This window comes from Natrix helvetica (assembly GCF_964273705.1).
Source record: "Natrix helvetica genome assembly, chromosome: 3".
NCBI lineage: Eukaryota > Metazoa > Chordata > Lepidosauria > Squamata > Natricidae > Natrix > Natrix helvetica.
The window spans coordinates 104929402-104953434 of NC_138549.1; the positions used below are offsets into that span (position 1 = coordinate 104929402).

The window sequence follows — 24033 nt, forward strand, 5'->3', positions numbered from 1 at the left end:
TTATTCTAGGTCCTCCTGACCTAGCTGTTTGAAAGTGTGAATATGGGTAAATAAATAGGTATCACTTAAATGGGCTCATTAATGGGGACATAAAAGGAGCCCCCAACTGGGCATCTCCCCAAGCAATGGTAATGTCACTGGCTGATCCTTTCACCTGAGTGCTTCAAACACTGACATATAGTACCATTTGCGGGAGAAGCTCACATATAATGTAGCAGAATTTTGTTACTTTTAGAGAAATAAATTTATCTTGGTTGTTTAGGTAATCAACTGGTGAATGTCTTTATAAAACTGACAATACAAAAGAAGCTAGGCTGTGGTTTCTATAGCACCTGAATCAAAGGGGCAATATTGGGTTTCCTATGGCATTTTCCTATATTTCCCTTCCAAAACAGCTGTGGGGAGAGCATTAAATAATAAAATCAATTTTAAGCATGCCATCACTAACCATTAACTATGATCAAATAAATCACTGAAAATCACTGAAACAGAAATACAGCCAATAATATGGAAGTCAGCCAATGATACAAGTATCATTGTAATATCCATAATATACATTAGCTGTACTGAAAAAGAGATGAGCATCTTGTTTCAACCTTAATTAGAACACTTACAAAATGTTCACGGGATAGAGCAAGAACATGTTAAGAATGTGAGGTTTTTAAATGTGGAATGAAATCTCAAATCCGAGTTTCCTTTTTTTTTTTATAAAAAGCATGTTTCTTTTATCACTAGCTACAATTTTTTGCAAGATTGTGAATACATGCAACTTTATTTTTTAAAAATAATATATTTACTGTACAAGTAGTGCGATGAAGCTGGAATCATTGTTATATAGTGCTTGCTCTGAAGACATTATTTATTCAACAGAATATATACAGACTTGTATTCTAAAGCAATTTGTATAACATCTACAAATTGAATTATTCCCTTTAAAAACACATCTGCCCATTTTTATAGAATAAAAATAATTGTAACATGTATCTACAAAATTCCCATTGTATGGTGTTCAAAAACTATCATTTGCCTATCGAAATACAATGTCACTCTACAATTTTCTTATAAAACAGCAGATAAGGAGTAGATGTAGATGATGAAATTGGAGACAACAAATTAAGAAAATCTCTTTCCTCTATAAGTTTAACCTCTGAATCATCAAAAAGTAGCCACTTGTCTTTATACTGTTTTAGGGAATGCATTACTTGCGCTGCTTCATTGTCTAGTCCAGTGGACATAGTGCCAGTTTGTTCACACTCTTCAAATGTCATGATTGCTTTAGGACAGTTCCATTTGGCATTTCTTGCTTCATCCATCACATGAGCGATTTTCTCAGAATGGGCTACTTTGTTATTTGGCAAATCACAGTTGGACTTGCTTTTCTGTCCGCCCAGAAGACCCACAGCTTCCATGTTCTTTTTGTTCAGTCCTTTGTTAGGTTGAGTGATTTCTCCAACTGTAAAAGAGACCTCACCATCATCATAATCCTCAGTGACAGCTTCTTGTTCACTTAGTGGCTCTGGGCAAAATTTACAAAGAACATCATTGCTGAAATTATCACTGTCTATTTGCAAGCTGTCAAGATCTGTGAGTTTCACTGAGGCTGTGTAGTGGCCGCTGCTGATAGTAATACCACTGTGCATTACTATGGCAAATAATCCATAGATTTCATTGGCTGGGTTTATGCTCCAGTCATCCAAGGACAGTTTGAGAGGTGTCTGTAAAGGCGTATTTATTTTGGAGAGTCCACCATAAGAATCAAACCTTTTGGAGAAGATAAGATGTAAAGTTAAGAGCACTGCTTTCCATATCAATTATTTTTAAGATGTAAACAAATATTTTGATTATATTTTAAAATTAACCTCATACTATATTTTATGATTTTTATCTATGATCGTCAGCCAAAAGGATGGCAAGAATATTTTTGCAACAGATAGACTCACTGTTGATGACTTTGAGATCTATCAAATCAAATCCATGATTAAGTACTTCTTGGTTTTAATTGCTTTATCTTTGTATGCTACTATGAAGGGCATTCTTTTGGCTATATCTTAAAAAGTCCATTAGACTGGGTATCACCTTTACAAAAAGTTGGCCTTAAGGATTTGTGAACTTTTTTTTGCCAGATGCAGGGCCCAATTATCTTATGTTTTACAGCCACATAGATTTTTCAAGCATTCATAATAAGCAATCAAAGGTAAGAATCTTATTTGATCAACCATATACTCATTAAAGATGCTACTTATATTCAAGTAAGTACTGAATTAATCTTTAAATTCTACTTAATTTTTCCAGCATACTGCTGAAATTATGTACTCAAGAATATACCATTACAAATGGACAAATGTTTTTCACCTGTAAAGCGCAATCTGATCTATTTTGTAGAAGCTAAAAAACTTATTTTTAGATGTCTTTCTAATTACATAATTTTGGGGAAGTTATGAGCATGTGGGTATTCCATGATCACAGATTTCCCACTGAATAAAGAACATAATCAAATACAGGTTTACAGATAAACATGCATGACTTCTGGGAGCAAATGGCTTTTTTATTTATTTTCAAAGGGAGGTGTGTGTGTGTCTGTGTGTGTAAGCATACTCATTCAGGTTGTACTATTCATTTAATTTATATGGCTGTCCATCTAACATCATGGTGAACAACTTTAGCAGGCACTTTTCTGCTAAGCCATCAAGGGTGATGAGTAATAGAGTAAAATAGGATAGAGAGAAAGAAAATTCATTCAAATAATTGTACCAAACTCTTTTAAATAATACTATCAAACAAAGATGTACTTATATGCAGAATTATCTTAAAATAAAAATAAGAGAACAGAGCTTATATATAGAATAAAACCTTAAAATTTATCCCTCCATAAAATAATTTATGGAACCCTATTTTTCATTGTGTTTATTAAACATAAATACTAATTAACATCTGAATAATGTTTCATAGAAAACTATTTTCATTTTATCATTAGTCTACATTTTAATTGGCTTCAGTAATTCAGATTTTTTTCGTACTATTTATGCTCTATACTCACTCTAAGCCATTTGCAGCAAAGCACTTCAGGTGAATTGTTACAACTTCTGGCATTTTATCAAATAAAAGACTGCGTTCTGCTTCTGTGTAATGGAGACAATTTTCACAAAAATATTTATCTTCTCCCACAATCCTCTCTATGGAAGCAAACTGTGAAATTGCCCATTTCAAAGTCTTTACTTCCGCTTTGGGCTCTGGGGAAACTGTAAAAGATAATATTAATTAATTCAATATTGTTCTGCAAGCATAGAGAAAATGCTATTAATTACAGTAGTAGTAAAAATTAGAAAAACTAATTACTTGTAGAGCACAAGAATAACAATGTTAAGTACAAACATTGAGTCTTATATTTTGGTCTTATCTCAGAATTTCCAGGTCAAGTTTCTGTCCTCACCTTATTAATATTGAATCAAAGAATGCCATAATTTAAGATAAGCAGGAATCAATAATGACCATTATGTATTACACCCTCATTGCATTGGCAGCATTAATATAGACACTTTAACTACATATATAGTAGGATTTTTTTTAAAATATGAGAGGGCAAAAAAGAGGAAAACAACAGGCAAATCCTATTCAAGTTTCCCCTCTCCTATTCTACTGGGGGAAACGAATTCCTAAAAATTCTCTTCTGAACTGAGCAATGCATACAACATTCCAGTAATATGTGTTTGTCATAAGCATAAAAGATAGAATTATGTATCTTCCTTTATGGTGTAATACAATAGAATAGGATATTTAAAAGTAAAGACAAAAACTCAAATTGAACAAAGACTCAGATTGCTTAACTACATTATCTCATAGACAATGAGCATGACAAAAATATTTAGGACAAAAAAAATAGAAGTAGTTCTAGAACTTATGACAACAATGACATTATTTGAATTTTCCTCCCAAAAGGTGCAAAGTAATCCCATAACAATCATTGTGCTTCCCTGAAGAAAGCAAGAGAATCTAAACTACTTTTCATTCAGTGTCCATTGAATACTCTTTAGTAACACTTGTTTATCCAATAAGGTTCTACTATAAATCATGAATATGTAGGTATCTTTACTTTGGAGGTTCTACTTACTTTCAGCATTCTCCTCTTCTTTTAAGAGCTCATCTTTTTGAACAGGTACACTGATATCTTGAAAATCTTCTCTTCTCTCAGTAAAGCACTCACACTCTAAACATCGGGTTCGTAAGACCAATTGACCTTGGAAGAGTCTCTCCACTAAATTGAAGATAGCCAATTCTGTAAAAACAAAAAGAAAAAAATATCCAGATTCAGTGAAATACTTTCAATGGATTTTGTCTACAAAACAGATTCTGATTATGTTTTTTTTAATTCCTTGATATTTTATCAATGAGTTAGAGTAACTGAAGTAAAAAGGGGAATGACTGAAGCAGAACAGTTGGAAGACTTCATATGTCCATGACCATTTCACATACTCCATAGCAAACTTTTTATTTAAACAATACATTTCAGGTGCGATACTGGAACACAATTATGCCAGTAATATTATAAAGTTCTATTTATGTTGGCGGAGCATACACATGGACAGATTAACCATGTTTGAGATACTCATAGGAAAACTGCATCTCACTTGGAGGTACATATGCAGAGATAAGAAAACTAGATACATGGTTTACCATATTTTTCGGAATATAAGACGCAACAAGGTTTTGAAGAAGAAAAATATTTTTAAAAAGTTTTTGCACTCTGCAAACCTCCCAAAAAAGGCCTGCCCCCCCCCCCAAAGGGCACGAATAGCCCTTAGGCAGCTTGTAGAGTGCTCCAGGGAGGGGAGGAGCAAAAATGAGCAAAAAAAAGGGCATGGTTAGCCTTTAGGAGGCTCATAGAGTGCTCCTAAGTACTGAGGGGCAAAACGGCCCGTTTTTCGCTCATTTCTGCCTTCCCTGCCCCTAGGAGCTCTCTGAAAGCAAGGCCATTTTGGTGAAGAGGCGGAGTTTCGGGAGGCAAAAAATGTTGTATTCAGTGTACAAGATTTTCAGCCTCTTTTTTGTGGGAAAAAGGTGCGCCTTATACACTGAAAAATATGGTACTTTGCATTTTCTTATAGCTAATAATCAGTACAAACTTTTACTATTAAATTTGATGGCATAGAAGGATATTCAAATCATTAGGAACAGCAAAGTTGGTAAAATTCCCATTCTCCCATGTAATGGGCTAACCTTGACTAAAGCATTCAATTCTTTCTCCAACTGTAGTTTTCATAGGTGAGGAATCACAACATTCTCCACTTGATTTGCTATCGTTTTCATACTTGAGGGAACTGTCCTTAAATTCAGAGTTGTTAATGTCTTTAACTGGATCTTTGGACACCAAATTTGTTTTCAGTTTTCCCAGACTACAAAATTTAGATAAAATGCTAGGCTGGTCATTGGAAGATTTTAACCAATTTAATCTAAGTCTTGATTTTTTATGTACTGGTTTTGTATTTTCATTTTCAACAGGCTGTTTAATGATAGCTTCAGTATGATTTTCTACTTTTTCTTCTAAAGCTTTTCTTTTCGATCGAGTCTGTCTCAAATTTTCTTCTATTCCGTTTTTCTCTTTGGAGACCTTAGATTTTTTCTTTTCATTGCCACCTTCCATAACATTTTTCCTCTTTGCATTTTCTTTTGTTTTGTTTTCATAATTCTTTATAGTTTGGCTTTGCAGCACACTGTCATCTTCCTCAAAGTTAGTGCCATTGGCATCCAAATTAGACTTTTTTTTCAGTTGAATTGTAGGCTCCTCCAGTGATTTCTGTCGTAGTTCCTCCTTTAACAGCTGACAAGTTCCTTGAATATGTCCTAATATACATTGTAATACTTCTTGAGCATCATGCTGCAAATATCCTTCATACATGGGATTTAGCTCCCTATAAGTGCATGAGAAAAAAATACATTCAATTAACTTAAATCTAATAGCAATTAATAAAACCTGTACAAGGATATATATATGAGCATAAGCAAGCTTAGTAATCATTTTCCAAGGCATACAAGAACTGCAATTTAATTATAATAATATAGAGAATATAGTTCAAACTAAGCAGTTTCATTTAGAATCATAATTATATGTACATTAATTTATAAAAAGCCTGGCTAAACCAACTTACTATTAATTTTAATCATTAAAATTTATACCATTGAGATAACACAAAGAGCAAATTCTAAACTGATCATTATTGAGTTACATTATTATTAAAGCTAATAATTTGCCAGAAATTTTCTATACCCTTAATATAAATAATATAACACTGTATGTCCTTAATAAAAATAATACAGTACTTCTTACAGAAGGCTATTTCAAAATATGCACTTTCTTATATTTGGAAACATTCTAAAAACATTTACCTAAGCGTATTTAGCAGTCTTCTTGGTTGAGTAGCAAGTTCATCTGTGTATTTATCTGGATTTAAGAGAAAGCTTGCCTGAAGCTGTTCAACTGAAACAATCAAAGTGTGTAAGCTGCATACCAATTCATAACTTCCAAAAGAATGTTCTTTAGTAGTTTCCTATAAAGACAGAAAATTGTTTGCTTTACAAACTTATTCTACTCTAGTTTGTTATTTGACAATATGGTCTTCTTGTATCATGTAGGTGTAACTTTTGTTACTGTAACATTCATGTAACCAAGAGTTACTTTTTGCACAAAGAATACAGTACAGCAGATTTAAGACATGAATCTCTGAGAGGAGGGGAGATATTTAAAAAATGGAGTAAATCGGCCTTTCAATCAATGTTAAATGCACATTTATATAAGCAGGACTACCTGCAGGCCTGTCTGTATCTAGAGTCAGGCCAGCCGCTTTGATCCTGCCAGGAGAAGCAACTGGTTGTCCACCATTTTCTGGATGAGACGGGAGTGAACATGTTTCAGACTAAACCTCTGGAATGGTCTCCTGCAAAAATATGCATTTGGCTGCAAAACTACTGCCTTCTAGAAGCTTCTGAACACAGTTTTCCATTTGGGGACGGATGACAGTATGTATGGTTTTCAATTTTTCAATTAATGGTTATGCATTGTTTTTTCATGATGAGCCACCAAAAACCTGCATATTATTGCATCAGGATATGTGACAAATTATCCTGATAATAAACTCATTCTTTAAAAAAACTGTTATAACATCATTCTGAATTCTCTAAAGGCAGTTTATGATATATGTAATAGTGGATCTCACCTTATCAATTTCATCTTTTAAACTTTCCTTCCTTTTTGAAATGATATTAAACAATTGTTTCACTCCTGTTTTAAAGCCAGGACAAAAATAGAGCACCTAAAATTAGAATAAAAAAAAACCCAACACATTATATGGAAAATAAATGTAATATGCATGTTTTAGTTAAACATGGGGCCAGAAATTGTATTTAAACTCACAATCACCAAATGACCCTGAATTACATGCTACTTTTTACCTAATATCTGGAAGGTGTAAACTGACATTACCATTACATATACAGTACTGTGCAAAGGTTTTAGGAAGGCGTGAAAAAATTGTGTAAACAAAGAATGCTTTCAGACATATAAATGATTATTGTTTATTTTTGTCAATTTTCAAAATGCAAAGTGAGCGAACAAAAGAAAAATCTAAATCAATATTTGGTGTGACCATCCTTTGCCTTTAAAACAGCATCAATTCTCATAGGTACACTTGCACAAAGTCAGGGATTTTGCAGGATTATAGTCAGGTGTATGATCAACCAATTATACCAAAGGGGTGCTAATGATCATCAATGTCACATGTAGGTTGAAACCCAGTCATGAACTGAATCAGAAGCAGCTGTGTAGGAGGCTTAAAACTGGGTGAGGAACAGCCAAACTCTGCTACCAAGGTTAGGTTGTGAAAGACAGTTTCATGTCATGGCACAGCAACAAGATACAAGGTAGTCAACAAGGTCTGTCCCAGACAAAGATTTCAAAGCAGACTGGGGTTTCAAGATGTGCTGTTCAAGCTCTTTTGAAGAAGCACAAAGAAACGGGCAACATTGAGGATCGTAGACGCAGTGGTTGACCAAGGAAACTCAGTGCAGCAGATGAAAGACACATCAAGCTTATCACCCTTCGAAATCAGAAGATGTCCAGCAGTGCCATCAGCTCAGAACTGGCAGAAACCAGTGGGACCCAGGTACACTCATCTACTGTCCAGAGAAGTCTGGCCAATAGTGGTCTTCATGGAAGAGTTGCAGCCAAAAAGCCATACCTCCAACATGGGAACAAGGCCAAGCGACTAAAGTATGCACGTAAACATAGGAACTAGGGTGCAGAAAAATGGCAGCAGGTGCTCTGGACTGATGAGTCAAAATTTGAAATATTTGGCTGTAGCACAAGGCAGTTTGTTCATCAAAGGGCTGGAGAGCGGTACAATAATGAGTGTCTGCAGGCAACATTGAAGCATGGTGGAATTTCCTTGAACATTTGGGGCTGCATTTCTGCAAATGGAGTTGGAGATTTGGTCAGGATTAATGGTGTTCTCAATGCTGAGAAATACAGGCAGATACTTATCCATGATGCAATACCATCAGGGAGGCGTATGATTGGCACCAAATTTATTCTGCAGCAGGACGACACCAAACATATAGCCAAAGTCTTTAAGAATTATCTTCAGTGTAAAGAAGAACAAGAAGTACTGGAAGTGATGGCATGGCCCCCACAGAGCCCTAATCTCATCATCGAGTGTGTCTGGGATTACATGAAGAGACAGAAGGATGTGAGAAAGCCTACATCCACAGAAAATCTATGGTTAGTTCTCCAAGTTGTTTGGAACAACCTACCAGACAAGTTCCTTCAAAAACTGTGTGCAAGTGTACCTAGAAGAATTGCTGCTGTTTTGAAGGCAAAGGGTGGTCACACCAAATATTGATTTGATTTACGTTTTTCTTTTGTTCGCTCACTTTGCATTTTGAACATTGACAAAAATAAATAACCATTATTTATATTTCTGAAAGCATTCTTTGTTTATAGCATTTTTTCACACCTGCCTACAACTTTTGCACAGTACTGTATGTCTCTGATGACATACCTTCATTCTGTTACTGAACTTGTTTATAACATTGAAGAAAGTTGTGTGATCAGCTATTTATTTAAAAAAAAACACCAGACAAGGTAGTACTTATATAATTATTTCTATAGCAAGTACAGGAAAGTCATATTCAACCAAAAAAGCTGAAAATGCTTTTTCTATGTTTTGGAGTGATGAGGTTTTGATTTGAAATCTGGGGAAGATATGCATGTCAGCACATTTGGGAAGAAGAGGTATGTTTTTTTTGTTTGATATTTATTTAGGGATTTCTTAAACTGAGTATGCTTTACTTGTTTTTGGTATGGTAATTTTATTGGATAATCTTTACAGTTTTCTTTAAAATTGTGCTTATATGTTGCTCTAATGTGTAGGAGGGTTTCAGCTTCTTCACATTCACATTGGGGGAAAGGAGTTGCAGAATTTATTATCTATGTTTAATATGTCAAGTTCAAGTCTGTGATAAGATAACGGATAAGATATGTGGGTTTGGTATTTAGAGGTCAGATATCTAAGCTAAGAAAGGGAGTGAAACATTAGAAGAGAATTTAGAGTTAGTAAAAAGTGAATGAGTACTTCCTTTTCCTTGTGCAAAAGGAAAAGAACAGTAATGTGGTTATAAAAAAGTTTGAATGGGGACAGTCCAGAAAGTATTTATATGCAAATTATGGGTGATCAGTATAGGAAATATTCAGTTTGCTTTATAATTGTTTTAATATTTCTACTTGTAAGAGATAAAGCACATTAAACTTTGAAATAGCTAAATGTCTCTAGGACATAAATATACATTACAAAACATTTTTTTCTGGGTAAAAATCAAGCTCTAAAAAGATACTTTAAAAAGACAGCTTATCAGTATTTTATCATGAAAAAGGATGTTGACAAGAAAACAAAGTTGAAATAAAAATACAGAAATATTTGCTTCATATGCTTTTTAAAAACCAACCTGCTTCATCCAATAAGGTACAAAAACAAAAAACATCAAATTTCTAAAACCATATTAAAAATTTACCTGAAGTATACTGTTAAGATAACAAGTGTTTCCAAGATTGTTCAAGCCGACAAAAGGTAGCATTTTGTCTTTTTTATCACAACAGGCAGGTGAAAGAGGTTGTGCTGCGGGAACTATTTGATCACTAGTGTATACAAAAAAAAAATCAATTTCAAAATACATATGAAAAATATAGCATGCATTTTAATAACACTATCCTATATGATAGCATTATTCCAATATCTCAGAGGTTGCCACAAAGAAGAGGGAGTCAAACTATTCTCCAAAGCACCTGAGGGTAGAACAAGAAGCAATGGGTGGAAACTAATCAAGGAGAGAAGCAACTTAGAACTGAGGAGAAATTTCCTGACAGTGAGAACAATTAATCAGTGGAACAGCTTGCCTCCAGAAGTTGTGAATGCCCCAACACTGGAAGTCTTTAAGAAGATGTTGGATAGCTATTTGTCTGAAACGGTATAGGGTTTCCTGCCTAGGCAGGGGGTTGGACTAGAAGACCTCCAAGGTCCCTTCCAACTCTACTATTGTATTGTATTGTATTGTATATAACATTCCAGAAGACACACAAACTCTAATGAATTACCCAAGTAACTACATGGATGTTTACAACACTTATATGAGTCTAGATTCTAAACAATTATGAGTTGTATTCAAGGTAAAGTTACAGTACAGCAATTATGATTTTAAAAATTACACGTTTCATATTTACAAAATCAACTCAACAGATTATATTCTACATTAACATTATTTATAACACACTGCAAACTAGTTTTTGAAGGAAGGCATTTTTTTTAATCTAAACTGATAACAAAGCTAAAAAAGGAAAGCCTTATTTGCATAAAACAGATAGGTAATCTATTGGGAGGCCCAGGGCTGAATTTAAGATTTATTTAGGTGATCAAGGGCTACATTGAATGGATGATGATGAAAACTGGATGGAGTAAAAATTTAAAGATATGATTGGAATTTTCTTGGGATTTGCATGTGCTGAGCATATTTAGAGCTTTCACTGGTTTTTTTTTAGTACTTCTCACCTCAAAACACCAGGAAAACTGTCTATGTTTATAGCAACTGAAGTCACAGGGCCTTTGGAAGCCATAAAAAGGCAACACTGGGACCACAAATTATCTATCCTGCTGTAAGGGAAATAAATATTCAAGAAGCTAATATCTTTCAAAAAATCCAAAAATACCAGCTTAGCATAACATAATTTTCATAAATGACACTGTCTTGCTCCAACTCCTTGCATGGTGTCATAAATTGATTGCTCCTGTCCACACCGGAAAAACCTACATTTGTACGCTTAAAATCCTCTGCTGTATACTCTCACTGTGATTTAAGTATGCAATGGAGTAACTTTTTTTAAAAAACGCTTTCCAACTTTTTTGCTCTATTGTTACACACTAAAAAGCTTACATTTCAGAAGACTCATATTCTGAAGCCTTTTGTTCATTTTCCGCCGATTCTACAAAATCCAGTGCTCGTTTTGTTTCCCTTTTCTGGAAAAACTTCAACGAGAGCCGGCTTTTTGTTGTGGCTGGCGTATCTCTTGAAAGTCCGTGGCTGTCACTGGGCAGCACGCCAGGCATTTTTCCCCCTCCCTCAGCCAAGCGTTGAGGAACTCATGAAAGGGAACTGTAACTTGTTGAAGTTACTCCTGTTGAAGCACACAAAAGACGTTTGTTGCATTTTGTTAAGTGGTACCCACAGGGACATTAGGGCTGATAAATACGGTAGCAGCTGCACTTTTATCAAGGTGTCATAGATCAAGACGGCTTTTTGACTTTGTGAAAACGGGACCAAAAAGTGTCTTCTGCATGAAAGGATATATAGCAAGCAAGTTAACTTTTCAAGGGCGCTTTTAGATGTTTCCTGGAAATATATATAAATAAAAACAATTCCTAAAGGCGGGCAGAAAGAAACCTCTTAAAGCCCATTTCTGACTTTAGGGGCATTGTGTGAGTTCGAGTCCTCACAATTTATATCATTATAAGAATAGGAATAGAATTCCTTATTGACCAAGTGCGATTGGACACACAAGGAATTTGTTTTTGGTGCATAAGCTCTCAGTGTACATAAAAAGACAAGATACATTTGTCAAAAATAAGGTAGAACACTTAATGATAGTCAGAGTAAAAATAAGCAATCATGAAATAATATCAACATAAATCGTAAGGATACAAGCAACGAAGTTACAGTCCTGCAATGATAAGGAGATGGGTGATAGGAACTATACGAAGAACATTTTATAGTCGTTGATCTGGAGAAACGCATCTCGGGCCGTACTTTTTTTGGGGGGGGGGAATCAGCTCAAGAACGCGTTTTGACATCGGTGCAATCAATAGTTGCTCCCAACCCACTAACGGGGCAATGTTGCCACCCCCGCCGCCTCAAGACCGCTTCAGCCGGACCCGTTCCCTCCACCACCACGCCTGACGCCTGCTTCCCACACACGAACAGGGCGCAAACCCGAAAGTCAACCCCCTTCGTCTTCGGCAGGGCTTCCCCCAACGACCACCCAGGCTAAGCGGATCCCCACCGCATCCTTTCCAAGGACGGCCACCTCGCCGCTCTCATCGGTGGGAGAAGAGCGTTTCCTTCAGCCTAGCTAGAACCAACGTCCTCCGAAAGCAGGAGGGTTCCCCCTCCCCGCCATCGCTCCAAGGTATTAAAGCCGCTGCGGCTCAACCCTTGGAGGGGGGGGGGGAGGACGACGAGCTTAAATTTCTAGCCCTCAAGGATGGCGGTTTACATAGCCCCAGGCCGGGTTTGTGCCCGGCCGGCGGCACTAATTCCCGCGCTTCCTCCTTTCGCTCATCTGGCCGCGGCCGCATTTCCTCACCCGCTACATCTTGCCGTTCTGCGCGCTCCCAAAAGGGTAAAACGTGCGGGGTGGTGGTGGTGGAGGGGGGGAGAGATAGAGAGAAACGGAGGTCACCAATATTTGGATCAGTCCAAACTCGGTCGCCCCCCCGCACCGAGAAACTTGGCGCGTTTTGACTCCCTTCCAGGACCCCTTCTTTCGCCCGCGTTTCTCGCGCCGGGGGCCTCCGCCCTTCCGTCGCGAATGCCTGTTTAAAAATAACGTTACCCCAAACCTCCGAGGCGGGAGGAGGTGAAAACGGGAGCGAACGACCTCCTTCGCTTATTTAGGGATGGGCTCCGTTTCTGACCGAGCGCGGGGGAGTAATAAAAAAGCACTCCTTTCTGGTTTATCCGGTCAGGCATTTGGCCTGGAAGTCTAAAAAGGGGTCCTAGGGTGAAGCGCGCGTGCGGCTGTAGAGGCCTGGTTGGAAAGGCTCAAATCCAAAGACGTAGAAGGTGGGTGTAAACGAGCGTAAGGAGATGCGAATAATTCCGCTCAGGCTCCGCCCACATTGAATTGCTAGGGTGGGGAATGCCGCGCATTTGAACACGGCCATCTAACGGTTGACGGAAGGAGGAGGCCCCGCGGAGGGATAGTTTTAAAAGGGAAGGGAGGGGGGATTATTGGCGCTCTTGACCTCGCTATTAAAATCCAGAAGAACCGGCCGGTTTCTCTTTCCGCTGAGCTGCAAACGGTGTTTGAGGAAGGGCGGTTAATGTCAAGAGGGAAATAAAGGCACTTGTAGTAATCGCCTGATTTTTTTTTCCCTCAGCGAGAGACTAGAAAGGCAGTTTGTGCCTCTCAAGTATCTCCCGCCTTTTATTATTTTTACAAATGCAGGTAGTCCTCGACTTACAAAAAGTGACCGTTCAAAGTTATAACGCCACTAAAAAATGAGACCTGACCATTTTTCACAGTTAGATCTGTTGACAGAAATTTCCTTCTGGGTTCGGCTCCAAGTGGGGAAAAAGACACTGGAGACATGGAGGCTGCTTGGGAAGATGGTTTTAATGGTGGACAGGACCACATGGCTTGAGTCCTGAACAGAAAAGGTGATCACATGCTTCAATGTTGGTGGAGAAGAAGAGAAAGGGAAGCTGAGATGCTGAGTCCCTGGTTTTATGCCCTCTCTGAGCTTGTCTTCTGATGGGTTGTCAGACTCCCATGGGGCCATGCAGGGGCAACTCTCCAGGCTGCGTTTTGAATCCAGGTTTGGTGGAGTTCTCAGATGCCATATGTTGAGTTGGGTAAACAGCCAATATTATCATGCCTTAATCCCATCACTCTGGAGCTGAAGGGGAGAACTCTTTTATTATGAAGTGAACTAGGCTGAGGCTTTAATGGCTCATTGACAAAGGGGGATGGACAGGAAGCTACAGGGAGCTATTCTGTCTTTATAATATGTTTCTTCCTTTTCACATCCAGAGAAATATTCTGCCTTTCAATATTTTCTAGGCTATTTCATTTTTCTGGGAGAGGGCTGGGTGATAACTTTCCACAATCCCTCCTTTTTTTTCAAAACATGTGAGTGGAACACACATGTTCTTGACAAAAGATAAAAATTGGTCAGATCAGGGAGACTTAATTTTTCTGATGGAAAGGCATTGAGAGAGACAGCAGAAGGATCCCTTCAGTGGCTCCCAGAGAGCTTTCAACCATGAAGGTCTAGCAACCAGGGCACAATTTCTGGAAATAAATTTACAATATCCAATTTTCTATGCCAATTAGTATCAGATATCACTTTCTGTGAGCTTCCAGACAGGTTTCAAGCAAGCAGAAATCCCAAAATTCTTCACAGCCATGCTTTTCCTTTAAGTTACAGGCTGCCCATTTTGAAGGGATGGTTCTTGAACCTGCCCCAGCTCTTATTCAGGGCTCATGTTTTGAAGATCCTTTCTGCTACTCTTCAAGTGGGGGAATTGCCTGAGGGGAATTGACCCTCCTCCATTGAATTAACAGAGATATCTGTTGGGGGGGGGGGGAATTCACGCAGGCAATCACAGGTCTCTGGATCCCTTCACTTATCACTCCCTGGGGCATCGGGGACACATACTCACATTCATACTGCAATCAGACCTTCATGCATGCTCATGCCAACCAATCATAATAAGTATTTCAGGAAGTTTTTTTCACAAGCCACCAAGCTTCATTTTCTTTTATTACAGGATCTCACCCTCTTCAGGTTTGGAAATGATAACACACATGCATACACACACATACCATTAAACAACCTTGCAACTTACTGTTTCTTTATATGAAAGGGAATCAAAGTACATTCATACCAACTTCTACTATCAACATACTCACATTTGTACTGCAATCATTAATTTCACATACAAAAATCCCATTTCATTCTTTCTTCATGCAAAGCAGTTATTACAATTATTTTGGGGAGCAGTACATAAGCCAATGAGCTCCATTTTCTATTATTAAAGGATCACAACTTCCCTTCAGGTCTGGAAATGATTACACACACACATACATGCACAAATACCATGGAACAACACTTTCAGGCCTGGGGGAGGTCCTGTCCCTTTAAATCTTCAATTTTCTTTCCTTGGGAAATATATGGCTCATTCTCCAAGCATGGGAAAAACTCAGCATTTTAAATCCTAACTACCCTCCCCTTCCCCACAGCTTCAAGCCCAAGCTTGCTTATTTTGCCAGCTGGTCAAACATGTCACAATCAATTCAATGCCATTCAATTCTGCATGTTATTAGTATAGATGCACACCTAAGAATTTTTTAACAGACATTACATCAAATTAAGTCCAATTACCTTGGACTTACTTTTGCTCGAAATTACGCCTGTTGTTCTATCTCCTTAAGCACTAGATTGTTAATACCTGTTTCTGCCCTAGGGTGTTCGGTTTCTAATTTGGATCTGCCAGCAGGACGCTGGCTAATTTTTAAAGATCCAAACTCTTCTATCTTGATCTCTCAGCGAGCGCGGGCATATTTTTAAAGATCAAGATGAATAGAGACAATGTATAGAGATGTTTGTCCACACGTTGTTTGCATTCGGCCAGGGTTCTAGGATGGATCTCCCAGCACGCGCTGGCATATTTTTAAAGATCCAGCTGTATGGAGACTTTCATTAAGACATTGCGTCTGGGTGGGGCTCTTGATTCATCTGATAGTGGCCAGAAATCAGCAATTTTGTTGACAAAGTCTAAATCAAAACTGCCTTCTGGAGGCCAGGTTTCTACTTTAGGACCAAGAGAGTAGGTTGGCCAGATAAATGTGCAAAGGGTTTTTACTCAGGTTGAAGGCAAACCTTTAGTAGGAATTTCCTTCATCTCATACATGCACACACAAGGCAACACACTCCTCCTCCCCCAAAAGGGAAAAAAAATCTATACTCACCTCGAAGAGTACAATCTTCCAGGGCTGAAAGACATGAGAACAAGGTTCCCTCCCCCACAGAAAAGGCATTGTTGGAGGAGCATTGTAAGGGAGGGGCATGGGGGGGGGTAGATAGCTTGCAGGCAGATTTTGAAAAATAAAACCATCAGTTACTAAATAGATAAACAGATAAACATTATGGGGATATCACAGATGAGAAATGGGGTCTGGATTCACATGCTTCAGGAAAGAAATGAACAGGTAAAATCATTTAAACACAATAAATGCAAGGATGAAACTTTTCTTGCAAATGAACTTAAAACATTTCCTGGGTTGTTACTTTAAGGTATAGGGAAGGAAGGAAGGGGAAAAAACCCTTCTCTTTGCTCTGTTTCTGCTGGCCAAACAGACACAAAGTAAAGACTCTCCCCACCTTCACTTAGTTTTCTGGGCCCAACAAACTGAGTGAAGGCAATTTCTGCCGGTTTACTCTTTCTTTCTTTGAACACTTTAAAATTCTTGTCTTTTTGGATTGGAGACATTTTATAGTTACAATTACCTTGAGGGTGCACAAAGACTTAGACACACATTTACACAAGGACAAGGAGAAGATAGAGGGGAGAGAACTCTCAGGTTTACACATCCTACTCATTCCCAGCACAAATATGTTAAATGAGGGAAGGCACAAATCTTAACTAACCACGTGGTTTCATAGAAGACAAAGAAAGAGAGAGACAAGAGAAAAAAAGAAACCTCAACATTTTCCCTTTTTAAAAAGTACGTTTATGCAGCCAAATTAGTGTTCCTGTATCATCTTCAGCAAATCTTATTTGCCACACAGTTGACTTGCTCTCCATGCCAACCAAGATAGCATGTGCCTGGCGTCCCAGGTTTCAAGGAAATCTCCAAGGGAAATTCCTGTCACCCACAAGCTAACGCTTCCCATGATCCTTTACATGTAGGGCTTACTTTGGCCTAGCCGGGTGACCCACCGTAAGTTTTCGGAAGAAAAAAATTCCGGGAAGGACTTCGATTCCCTCAACAAAGTATTCGGCCCCTTTCCTCGTAGGGAATTCTGCTAAGGTTTTACGGATCCAAAAAGGTGATCCGTGGAGGACTCTGCCCCTCTGCAGTTAGTACCAGCCCCTCCTTCTCTCTTTATGCACAATGAGCCTTTGCTTTTTGCTTTCACAGGACAAAAGCAACAACAGCAACAAAATTTTCATTCACTTTTCCATCCATTTTCACACACATCCTTTCCCTAACAGAACGTCCTGTGCTCTGGCCTGACCCTAATACTTTCCAGGCTCTCTTGGTAAAACACACAGAGGAACGAGGATCCAGCTGTGATTGGGAAAAAGATTTCATCACTCATATACATGCAGGCATACACACATTTCCACGCTTTGCCATGCTTTAAATTAAATTTTAGAGAATTAAAATTTAGAGGTACTCACCTTTCCAGGCAGCCTTTGAGCTCAAACTCAAAACCCCTTTAAAACCTAGATCCAAATGGTTAAGGCCAAGATAAAGTCCACCCACAGACTCAATGGGGTCTAGCTGGGTTACTGACTTATCAACTGCTATGATTCACTTAACAACTGCAGCAAGAAAGGTCATAAAATGGGGTAAAATTCATTTAACAAAAGTCTCACTTAACAAATGTTGGGATCAGTTGTGATCGTAAGTCAAGGATTACCTATAACTCAAGGTGGGGAAAATATTTAACACACCTTCCTCCTGTTTTCCTCACAACAATCCTGTGAGGAGAGTTGGGCTAAAAGAGAGTGACTGGCCCAGGTCAAATAGTTTTTTTTAATTTTATTTCTTTTTAGTAGGACTTGGAAATATAAAAATATTGATGTGGGTGGCAAAGACAATATGCTAAGGAGACAATATGCCCGTAGGCCTTTGCTAGATTTAGATTTTATTTGTTCCTGTGACAAAGCAAAGGAAAATTATAATCATCAGTAAAATCCCTTGATAAAAATCAGCTATAGTTTGTCAGCAGTCAGGCCGAACAACCAAATGTAATCAACATGTTCTGTGAAGATACCGTAGTAGTTAAATAAGTAAATATTAGAAAATCAATAATAAAGGTGGGATATATAATAAAACTGTTTCCTTCTGCTTGGTCTTTTCTACTGAATGACTGCTTATTAAGTATAAGTATAATCTTAATTGTCATTGTACTTAAATACAACGAAATTGGTTATTCCAAACCTTCCTAATGCATTACGGTAGGTAGCATGCTGCAGTGGGAAGGGAAAGTGGCTGCCAAATCTATTATAAACTTTAGCAATCTTTAGTGCTAAAAGGATTAAGGTTTTACAGATTCTTGGGAGGTTGCAGCTACTATTGTATGGAACACCCTTGTCAAGAGGTGGTTGAGATTGTTTGCTTATTTCCTCTATATATTTGCTTATGCATCCTATCTGTGTGACAAGTGGGGTGGTCTGTTCCAAGAAAGTAAGCAAGCCAAAACCAAATGTAAACAATTATTTTTATTGCCATCTACTGATAGCCCATTATTGGAAGCCCTATACATCAATAAGATCCTTTATCTTCACATTAATAGGACACTGTTACACATCTTTCAAATGTATATTTATATGGTCAACTTGTTTATTTTGCTGCAAGAGGTAAAAGCAGACAGCATCTTTGTGCGAAGATTATGAACATTTGTGTTCTAATCTAACCAACTAAATTACCACAAATCCAAACCAGTTATTAATAAAAAGTCATGTTATAATAGATACATAGGTAATAAGTTTTGAAACAATATTTAGCTGCCTGTGGGTCATCTTGATCTTTCTTCACTTTTTAATGTGAACATGGAGAGAAAGGTTACAAAGTTAATCTAGTATCAACATGAGAAAGAGGGCTTATATGTTAAATTATTTTCAGTGTACTTTTTAAGTTATTTTTTCTAGAAGCGGGAAGGGAGACATTGGGGAATCTTACCAAGACATATATGCAGCTAGAAGTGGGAGTTTGATTTTAAAATGTGCCTGCAAGGCAGCTAACCAATCTTTTGGTGATATTACTGTATTAATAGTATTATTAATATTAAGGAGCAATATATTAATGCATTAATATATGGCATTGTAGTTCTGGCCGCTCATGTTAATTTTTTCTTTGGGAGAATAATTTTTTAAATAATATACCCTGATCTTTGCCTGTTTGAAAAGTTTACTTTTTAAAGCTTCCCTAAAGGAAGCAGGACCAAGGCCAAGTACCCTTGGAAGCAGAGGGTGATGATAAAAAATTAGGAATCTTCTGACTAACATTTTATTGAAGGGCAACAAAGAAGGTGTGCTCTGAGTCCATAGTATGGGCCTTTTTAGCTGATAAGGTCCAGATCATGCCTACCCTGACCCTATATGACAGGCAAAGGTAATTGGAACAAGTTTTATAAATAGCTCAGGTCCTAACCCAGATAGGGGAGAGGAAAAGAAGTTCTGTTTAATTTAGGGAAGAAAAAGGAATGTGCGTGTTAACTCCTTATTAGCAGAACTTTGAAAAATCCATTAGGATTGCAGTGGTAGCCCTGTTCTTCCTTCTTGCTGCAGCCTGAAAATAAGAAATGTCTTACTGAGCTTTCCTGAATTATATTACAAATTTCTTAACATTAATCACTTTCCCACATGAAGAAAGCCCATTGGCTGGTCAGTTTCAATTAGCCAGTTCTCCATAATCCAGCTAGCAAACAATAGCGGAGAGTCTGTACCCTGTTTCCCTGAAAATAAAACCTCCCTGGATAATAAGCCTAATCAGACTTTTGAGCGCATGGGCTAAAATAAGCCCTCCCCCCAAAATAAGCCCTCCCTGAAAATATTGCAACACAGCAGCAGCCATGAGGTGACCACGCTCGCCGCCCCCTGCACTTCAAAAATACTAAGACTTCCCCCAAAATAAGGCCAAGTGCTTATTTTGGCAGTCAAAAGAAAATAAGACCCTGTCTTATTTTCGAGAAAACACGGTATTTGTGTTCTTAGAGCTATTTCTTTCCTTGTGTCTCCCTCAGTGTATACAATCATATTTGCTTGAATTAGAATTAACTCACTTAATTTTAAAATGGTCAAAGGCACACACATTTGTAATTGGCAGCCATTGTGTGTTCATTTCTACATCTCATGTACTGTATTTAATATGTGAGATACCTAAATGACGTTTGGGAGGAAAGGCAGGTTAAACCAATCCCCAGACATTCAAGCGAATCCTCGAATTGCAGAATGAAGTTATGCCTCATTTGTGCTGCAGTGTCCACCTTTGTAGATACTATATTTTTCCATTAGCTGATGTGCTGAAGGAAATAACAGTAAAGCAGAGAAAAACAAGCAATAGGCCTATACGAACCAGCAACAAAGCCACAAATTTGGCTGCACAACAGAGACAGGTTATAACTCAAGATCCAGTCCCCTAATTTTGTAGGTGTATTTTATGCTGACATAAGGGGTGGATAGCACTTTACACGGGTAATGGCTTAAATCAGCGTTCCCAACCTTTTGGACACCAAGGACCAGTTCCCTGGAGGGGTATTCTGCAGACTGGGGGGGTTGTGGTTTTATGTGCTGCCTGCATCTCGCGGATGGGACTTTGCTTGCTTGCACAGCCCGGTTTCTGGCATGCTGCAGTCCAGTGGCGATCCACAGAACGGGGATTGGGGACCCCTGGCCTAAGTAATTCATTAGTTACTGGTAATCCTTGATTTACAATCACAATTAAGCTGAACATTTCTGTTGTTAAGCAAGGCAGTTTTTACATGAGATTTGCCCCATTTTACAGCCTTTTTTTGCCACCGTTTGGTAAATCGCTGCAGTAGTTAAGTGAATCATGGTCATTCAGCAAATCTGACTTCTCTCATTGTCTTTGCTTGCTGGGAGCTGGCTGGAAAATTTACAAATGGTGATCACATGACTCCAGGACATTGCAACTCTCATAAATACATGCCAGTTGCCTCACACCCAGATTTTGATCACTTGACCATGGGGATGCTGCAATTGTTGTAAGTGTGAAAACTGGTCATAGATCACTTTTTTCAGTGCTGTTGTAACTTTGAATGGTCACTAAATGAATGGTTGTAAGACGACTACCTGTACGATCTGCAGCCCACAACCATAGAGCGTACTCCCAGAGCGACATCCGCCCTCCGTGCTTTGAGAAAAAAAACCCAGGCGGCGGGCGGCGCCAGCAGCAGGTGCCCTTCATGCGAGCGGGGAGCGGAAAAGCCGTTGTGCAACCCCCCTCTCCAGCCATGCAGAGCCCCATTCACTCACCTGGGGGCATTCCGAAAGCACTGAGCCGCGGGAGGCAGAGGGCGGCGAACAGGCGCTCGCGTTGCTTGGTGCCTTCCGGGTACTGCTAGGTCGGTCAGTGGCCCTGTACCTGGCTGGAAAGGGGGGTTGCCAGACGGCTGCTCGCGAGCTTGGTCACCTCATGGCTGCTGTGTTGCTGCTGTGACAGCGCAACACAACCATTCGACCCTGAGGCTGTGCCCGGCTCTTCGGGAACCCATTCGCAAGGGAGCAGCCGCCCGGTAACCCAAAAATAATAAGCCCTCCCCTTTAATAAGCCCAAGGCCATATTTTGTGGGTCAAAAAAATATAAGACCCTGTCGTATTTTTGGGGAAACATGGTATAAAATTGTTCAAGGCAGGATTACTAGATAGTTCAGCCATTGACTTGTACTTTGCCATGTCAGGAAATGGAAGGGATGTCTTATAACAATAAAACACTGGCTGTGTTTGTACAGCACATTTCACTCATGGATAATTTAATCATGATTTATTATATCTATTTCTTAAGCCTCACATGACAAACAGAACCATAATGTACTTACCTAATTGAATTTGCCCAGCATGCTGGCTACAACGTGGCTGCCTAATTTGCAGTTCTGCCTTTTGGAGATTTTTCTCAAATGAACACTGGATGATTTGGGCCAAATTTAGAGAATAGCACCTTTCTAAATGGGACAAATTATTGTGTTAAAATTTAAAAAACACTTTCCTTTTATTTACCAGTCATTTCTGACAAAATTTACACTGTAAGAAAGATCATCCAGAAAATATTTTTTGATAGCAACGTATGGAAGAGATAAAGATTGTGTTAGATGGGTATACAGAACCACAAATTGACTGGCCAGAAGTCAGTATAGTATCTTGTACAAACTAGTCCACATTGGTTAATAAATTAGCAATGATACATATACGATCACAGTCAGATGAGAGACTAAACTGTTGATGCCAAATCTCCACTAGGTGGTGCTCAGCTTGTATTTCAAATCAAACAAAAACTTATTGTTTATAGATATCCCACTGTGTTTCATTTATTGTATTTTTTTTCTAAATCCAGGATGGATATCCTAAACAATAACTACTGAAGTATACTGGTTCAATAAATATATCTGGGTTTGTAGGCTTATTGATGCTGTTTTAAAGCAATAAAGACAGTAAAAAATGCTGTGAAATAGAATTTAAGCTCAACTTTTTTGAAAGACCAAATTCAATTACCATTCTTTCTTGGAATTAACTATTTAGATATTTATTTAATTTATATTTAGCTCTGTCCTACTTGCATCTGCCAAAACGACTTAGCAGTTAATGAAAATCCAAACATCTGTAAATAATAATCCATAATAATCCATAAAATGTAATAATTATACTGAAAATGTAATAATAATAATGTAATAATTATACATAAAATGTAATAATTATACTGAAAATGATTTTACCCTTCAACACATTAAAATTACAATTTCATGACAGTATTTTAAGGGCAAACCCTGGAATTTCAGAGATCCACTTTAGATCTATGTAGATTTATGGTTTCTAAGAGAATCCCCAAACACTAGGTAGCCTGTTTTCAAGTAGTAGTTTGAATAGGTCAGGAGTGTCAATAATAATAATAATAGTTTAATAATTATTTATTTACCAGCGCACAATGTATGTACAATGAAATTGGTTGAGCTCCCTCAGTGCACCTCCCCCCCAACACAATGCAACTCACAGTGAAGACCCAATAAATCATATTAACAAACACCCAGTATTGCACCAGTGTGAACATGTTACACGTTGAGCCGGCCCTGCAAGTCCAGCATACTACGTAGTTATGATGTTATTTAGCATTCAGGAGTCTTGACAGCCCACGGATAATTGACTGTTCTTCAAACTCAACAGTGTCACATCATCACGTGACAGATTGTGTCTTTCTCCTCCTTTGCTACACTGTAGAACGAGTTTAAATGCCTCTAGCTGTGTTTTCCCAAGATCTGTGCAGGCAAAGGGAGAGCAAGGATTGTTAGGTGACTGAATTCACATTCACCCAGATAAAAAGAGACTATGGATTTAACCATTTAAATTTGCTATCACTTGGTCTCCGAAAGCCTGCTAACTGAGCTCCTGTGTTATTGATGGGACATGAAGACTAAAACATCTACCAATTAGGCTTAACAATAAGCATGCAGTGGTGAAGAACCAGGTACTGCATACCACAGATGCCCATTGAAGATGCTTGCTAAATGTTCTCCCTTTACTAATCTGAAGCGCTATATTTTCCACATATATGGCAGTGGTGGCCAATATGATGCTCATTGAAAAGAATATGTCCATCCATACACATCCCTTGGTGCCTATCAGGCTCCTTGACTCACCCGTCTTTCTTTCTTTCTTTCTTTCTTTCTTTCTTTCTTTCTTTCTTTCTTTCTTTCTATCTTTCTATCTATCTATCTATCTATCTATCATATATATATATGTGTGTGTGTGTGTGTT

At 38.2% G+C, this 24033-nt stretch overlaps 1 protein-coding gene across 3 annotated transcripts; it reads right to left on the bottom strand.

Moving 5' to 3' along the window:
• Nucleotides 1-741: 741 nt before the first annotated feature.
• On the bottom strand, nt 742-13329 carry USP1 (ubiquitin specific peptidase 1). Of its 3 annotated transcripts, none has more exons than XM_081946650.1 (9): nt 13145-13329; nt 11470-11710; nt 10057-10180; nt 7209-7304; nt 6382-6542; nt 5215-5906; nt 4109-4273; nt 3038-3239; nt 742-1761 (listed from the first exon to the last, which is right to left on the bottom strand). In XM_081946650.1, exons 2-9 carry the CDS (start codon nt 11640-11642, stop codon nt 1044-1046), a joined length of 2331 nt encoding a protein of 776 aa, XP_081802776.1. In that variant the 5' UTR covers nt 11643-11710; nt 13145-13329; the 3' UTR covers nt 742-1043. The 3 variants fall into 3 exon arrangements, with proteins under 3 accessions (XP_081802776.1, XP_081802775.1, XP_081802777.1); XM_081946649.1 differs by lacking the exon at nt 13145-13329 and adding an exon at nt 12896-13079; XM_081946651.1 differs by lacking the exon at nt 13145-13329 and adding an exon at nt 12593-12771.
• Between the last annotated feature and the right edge of the window lie 10704 nt (nt 13330-24033).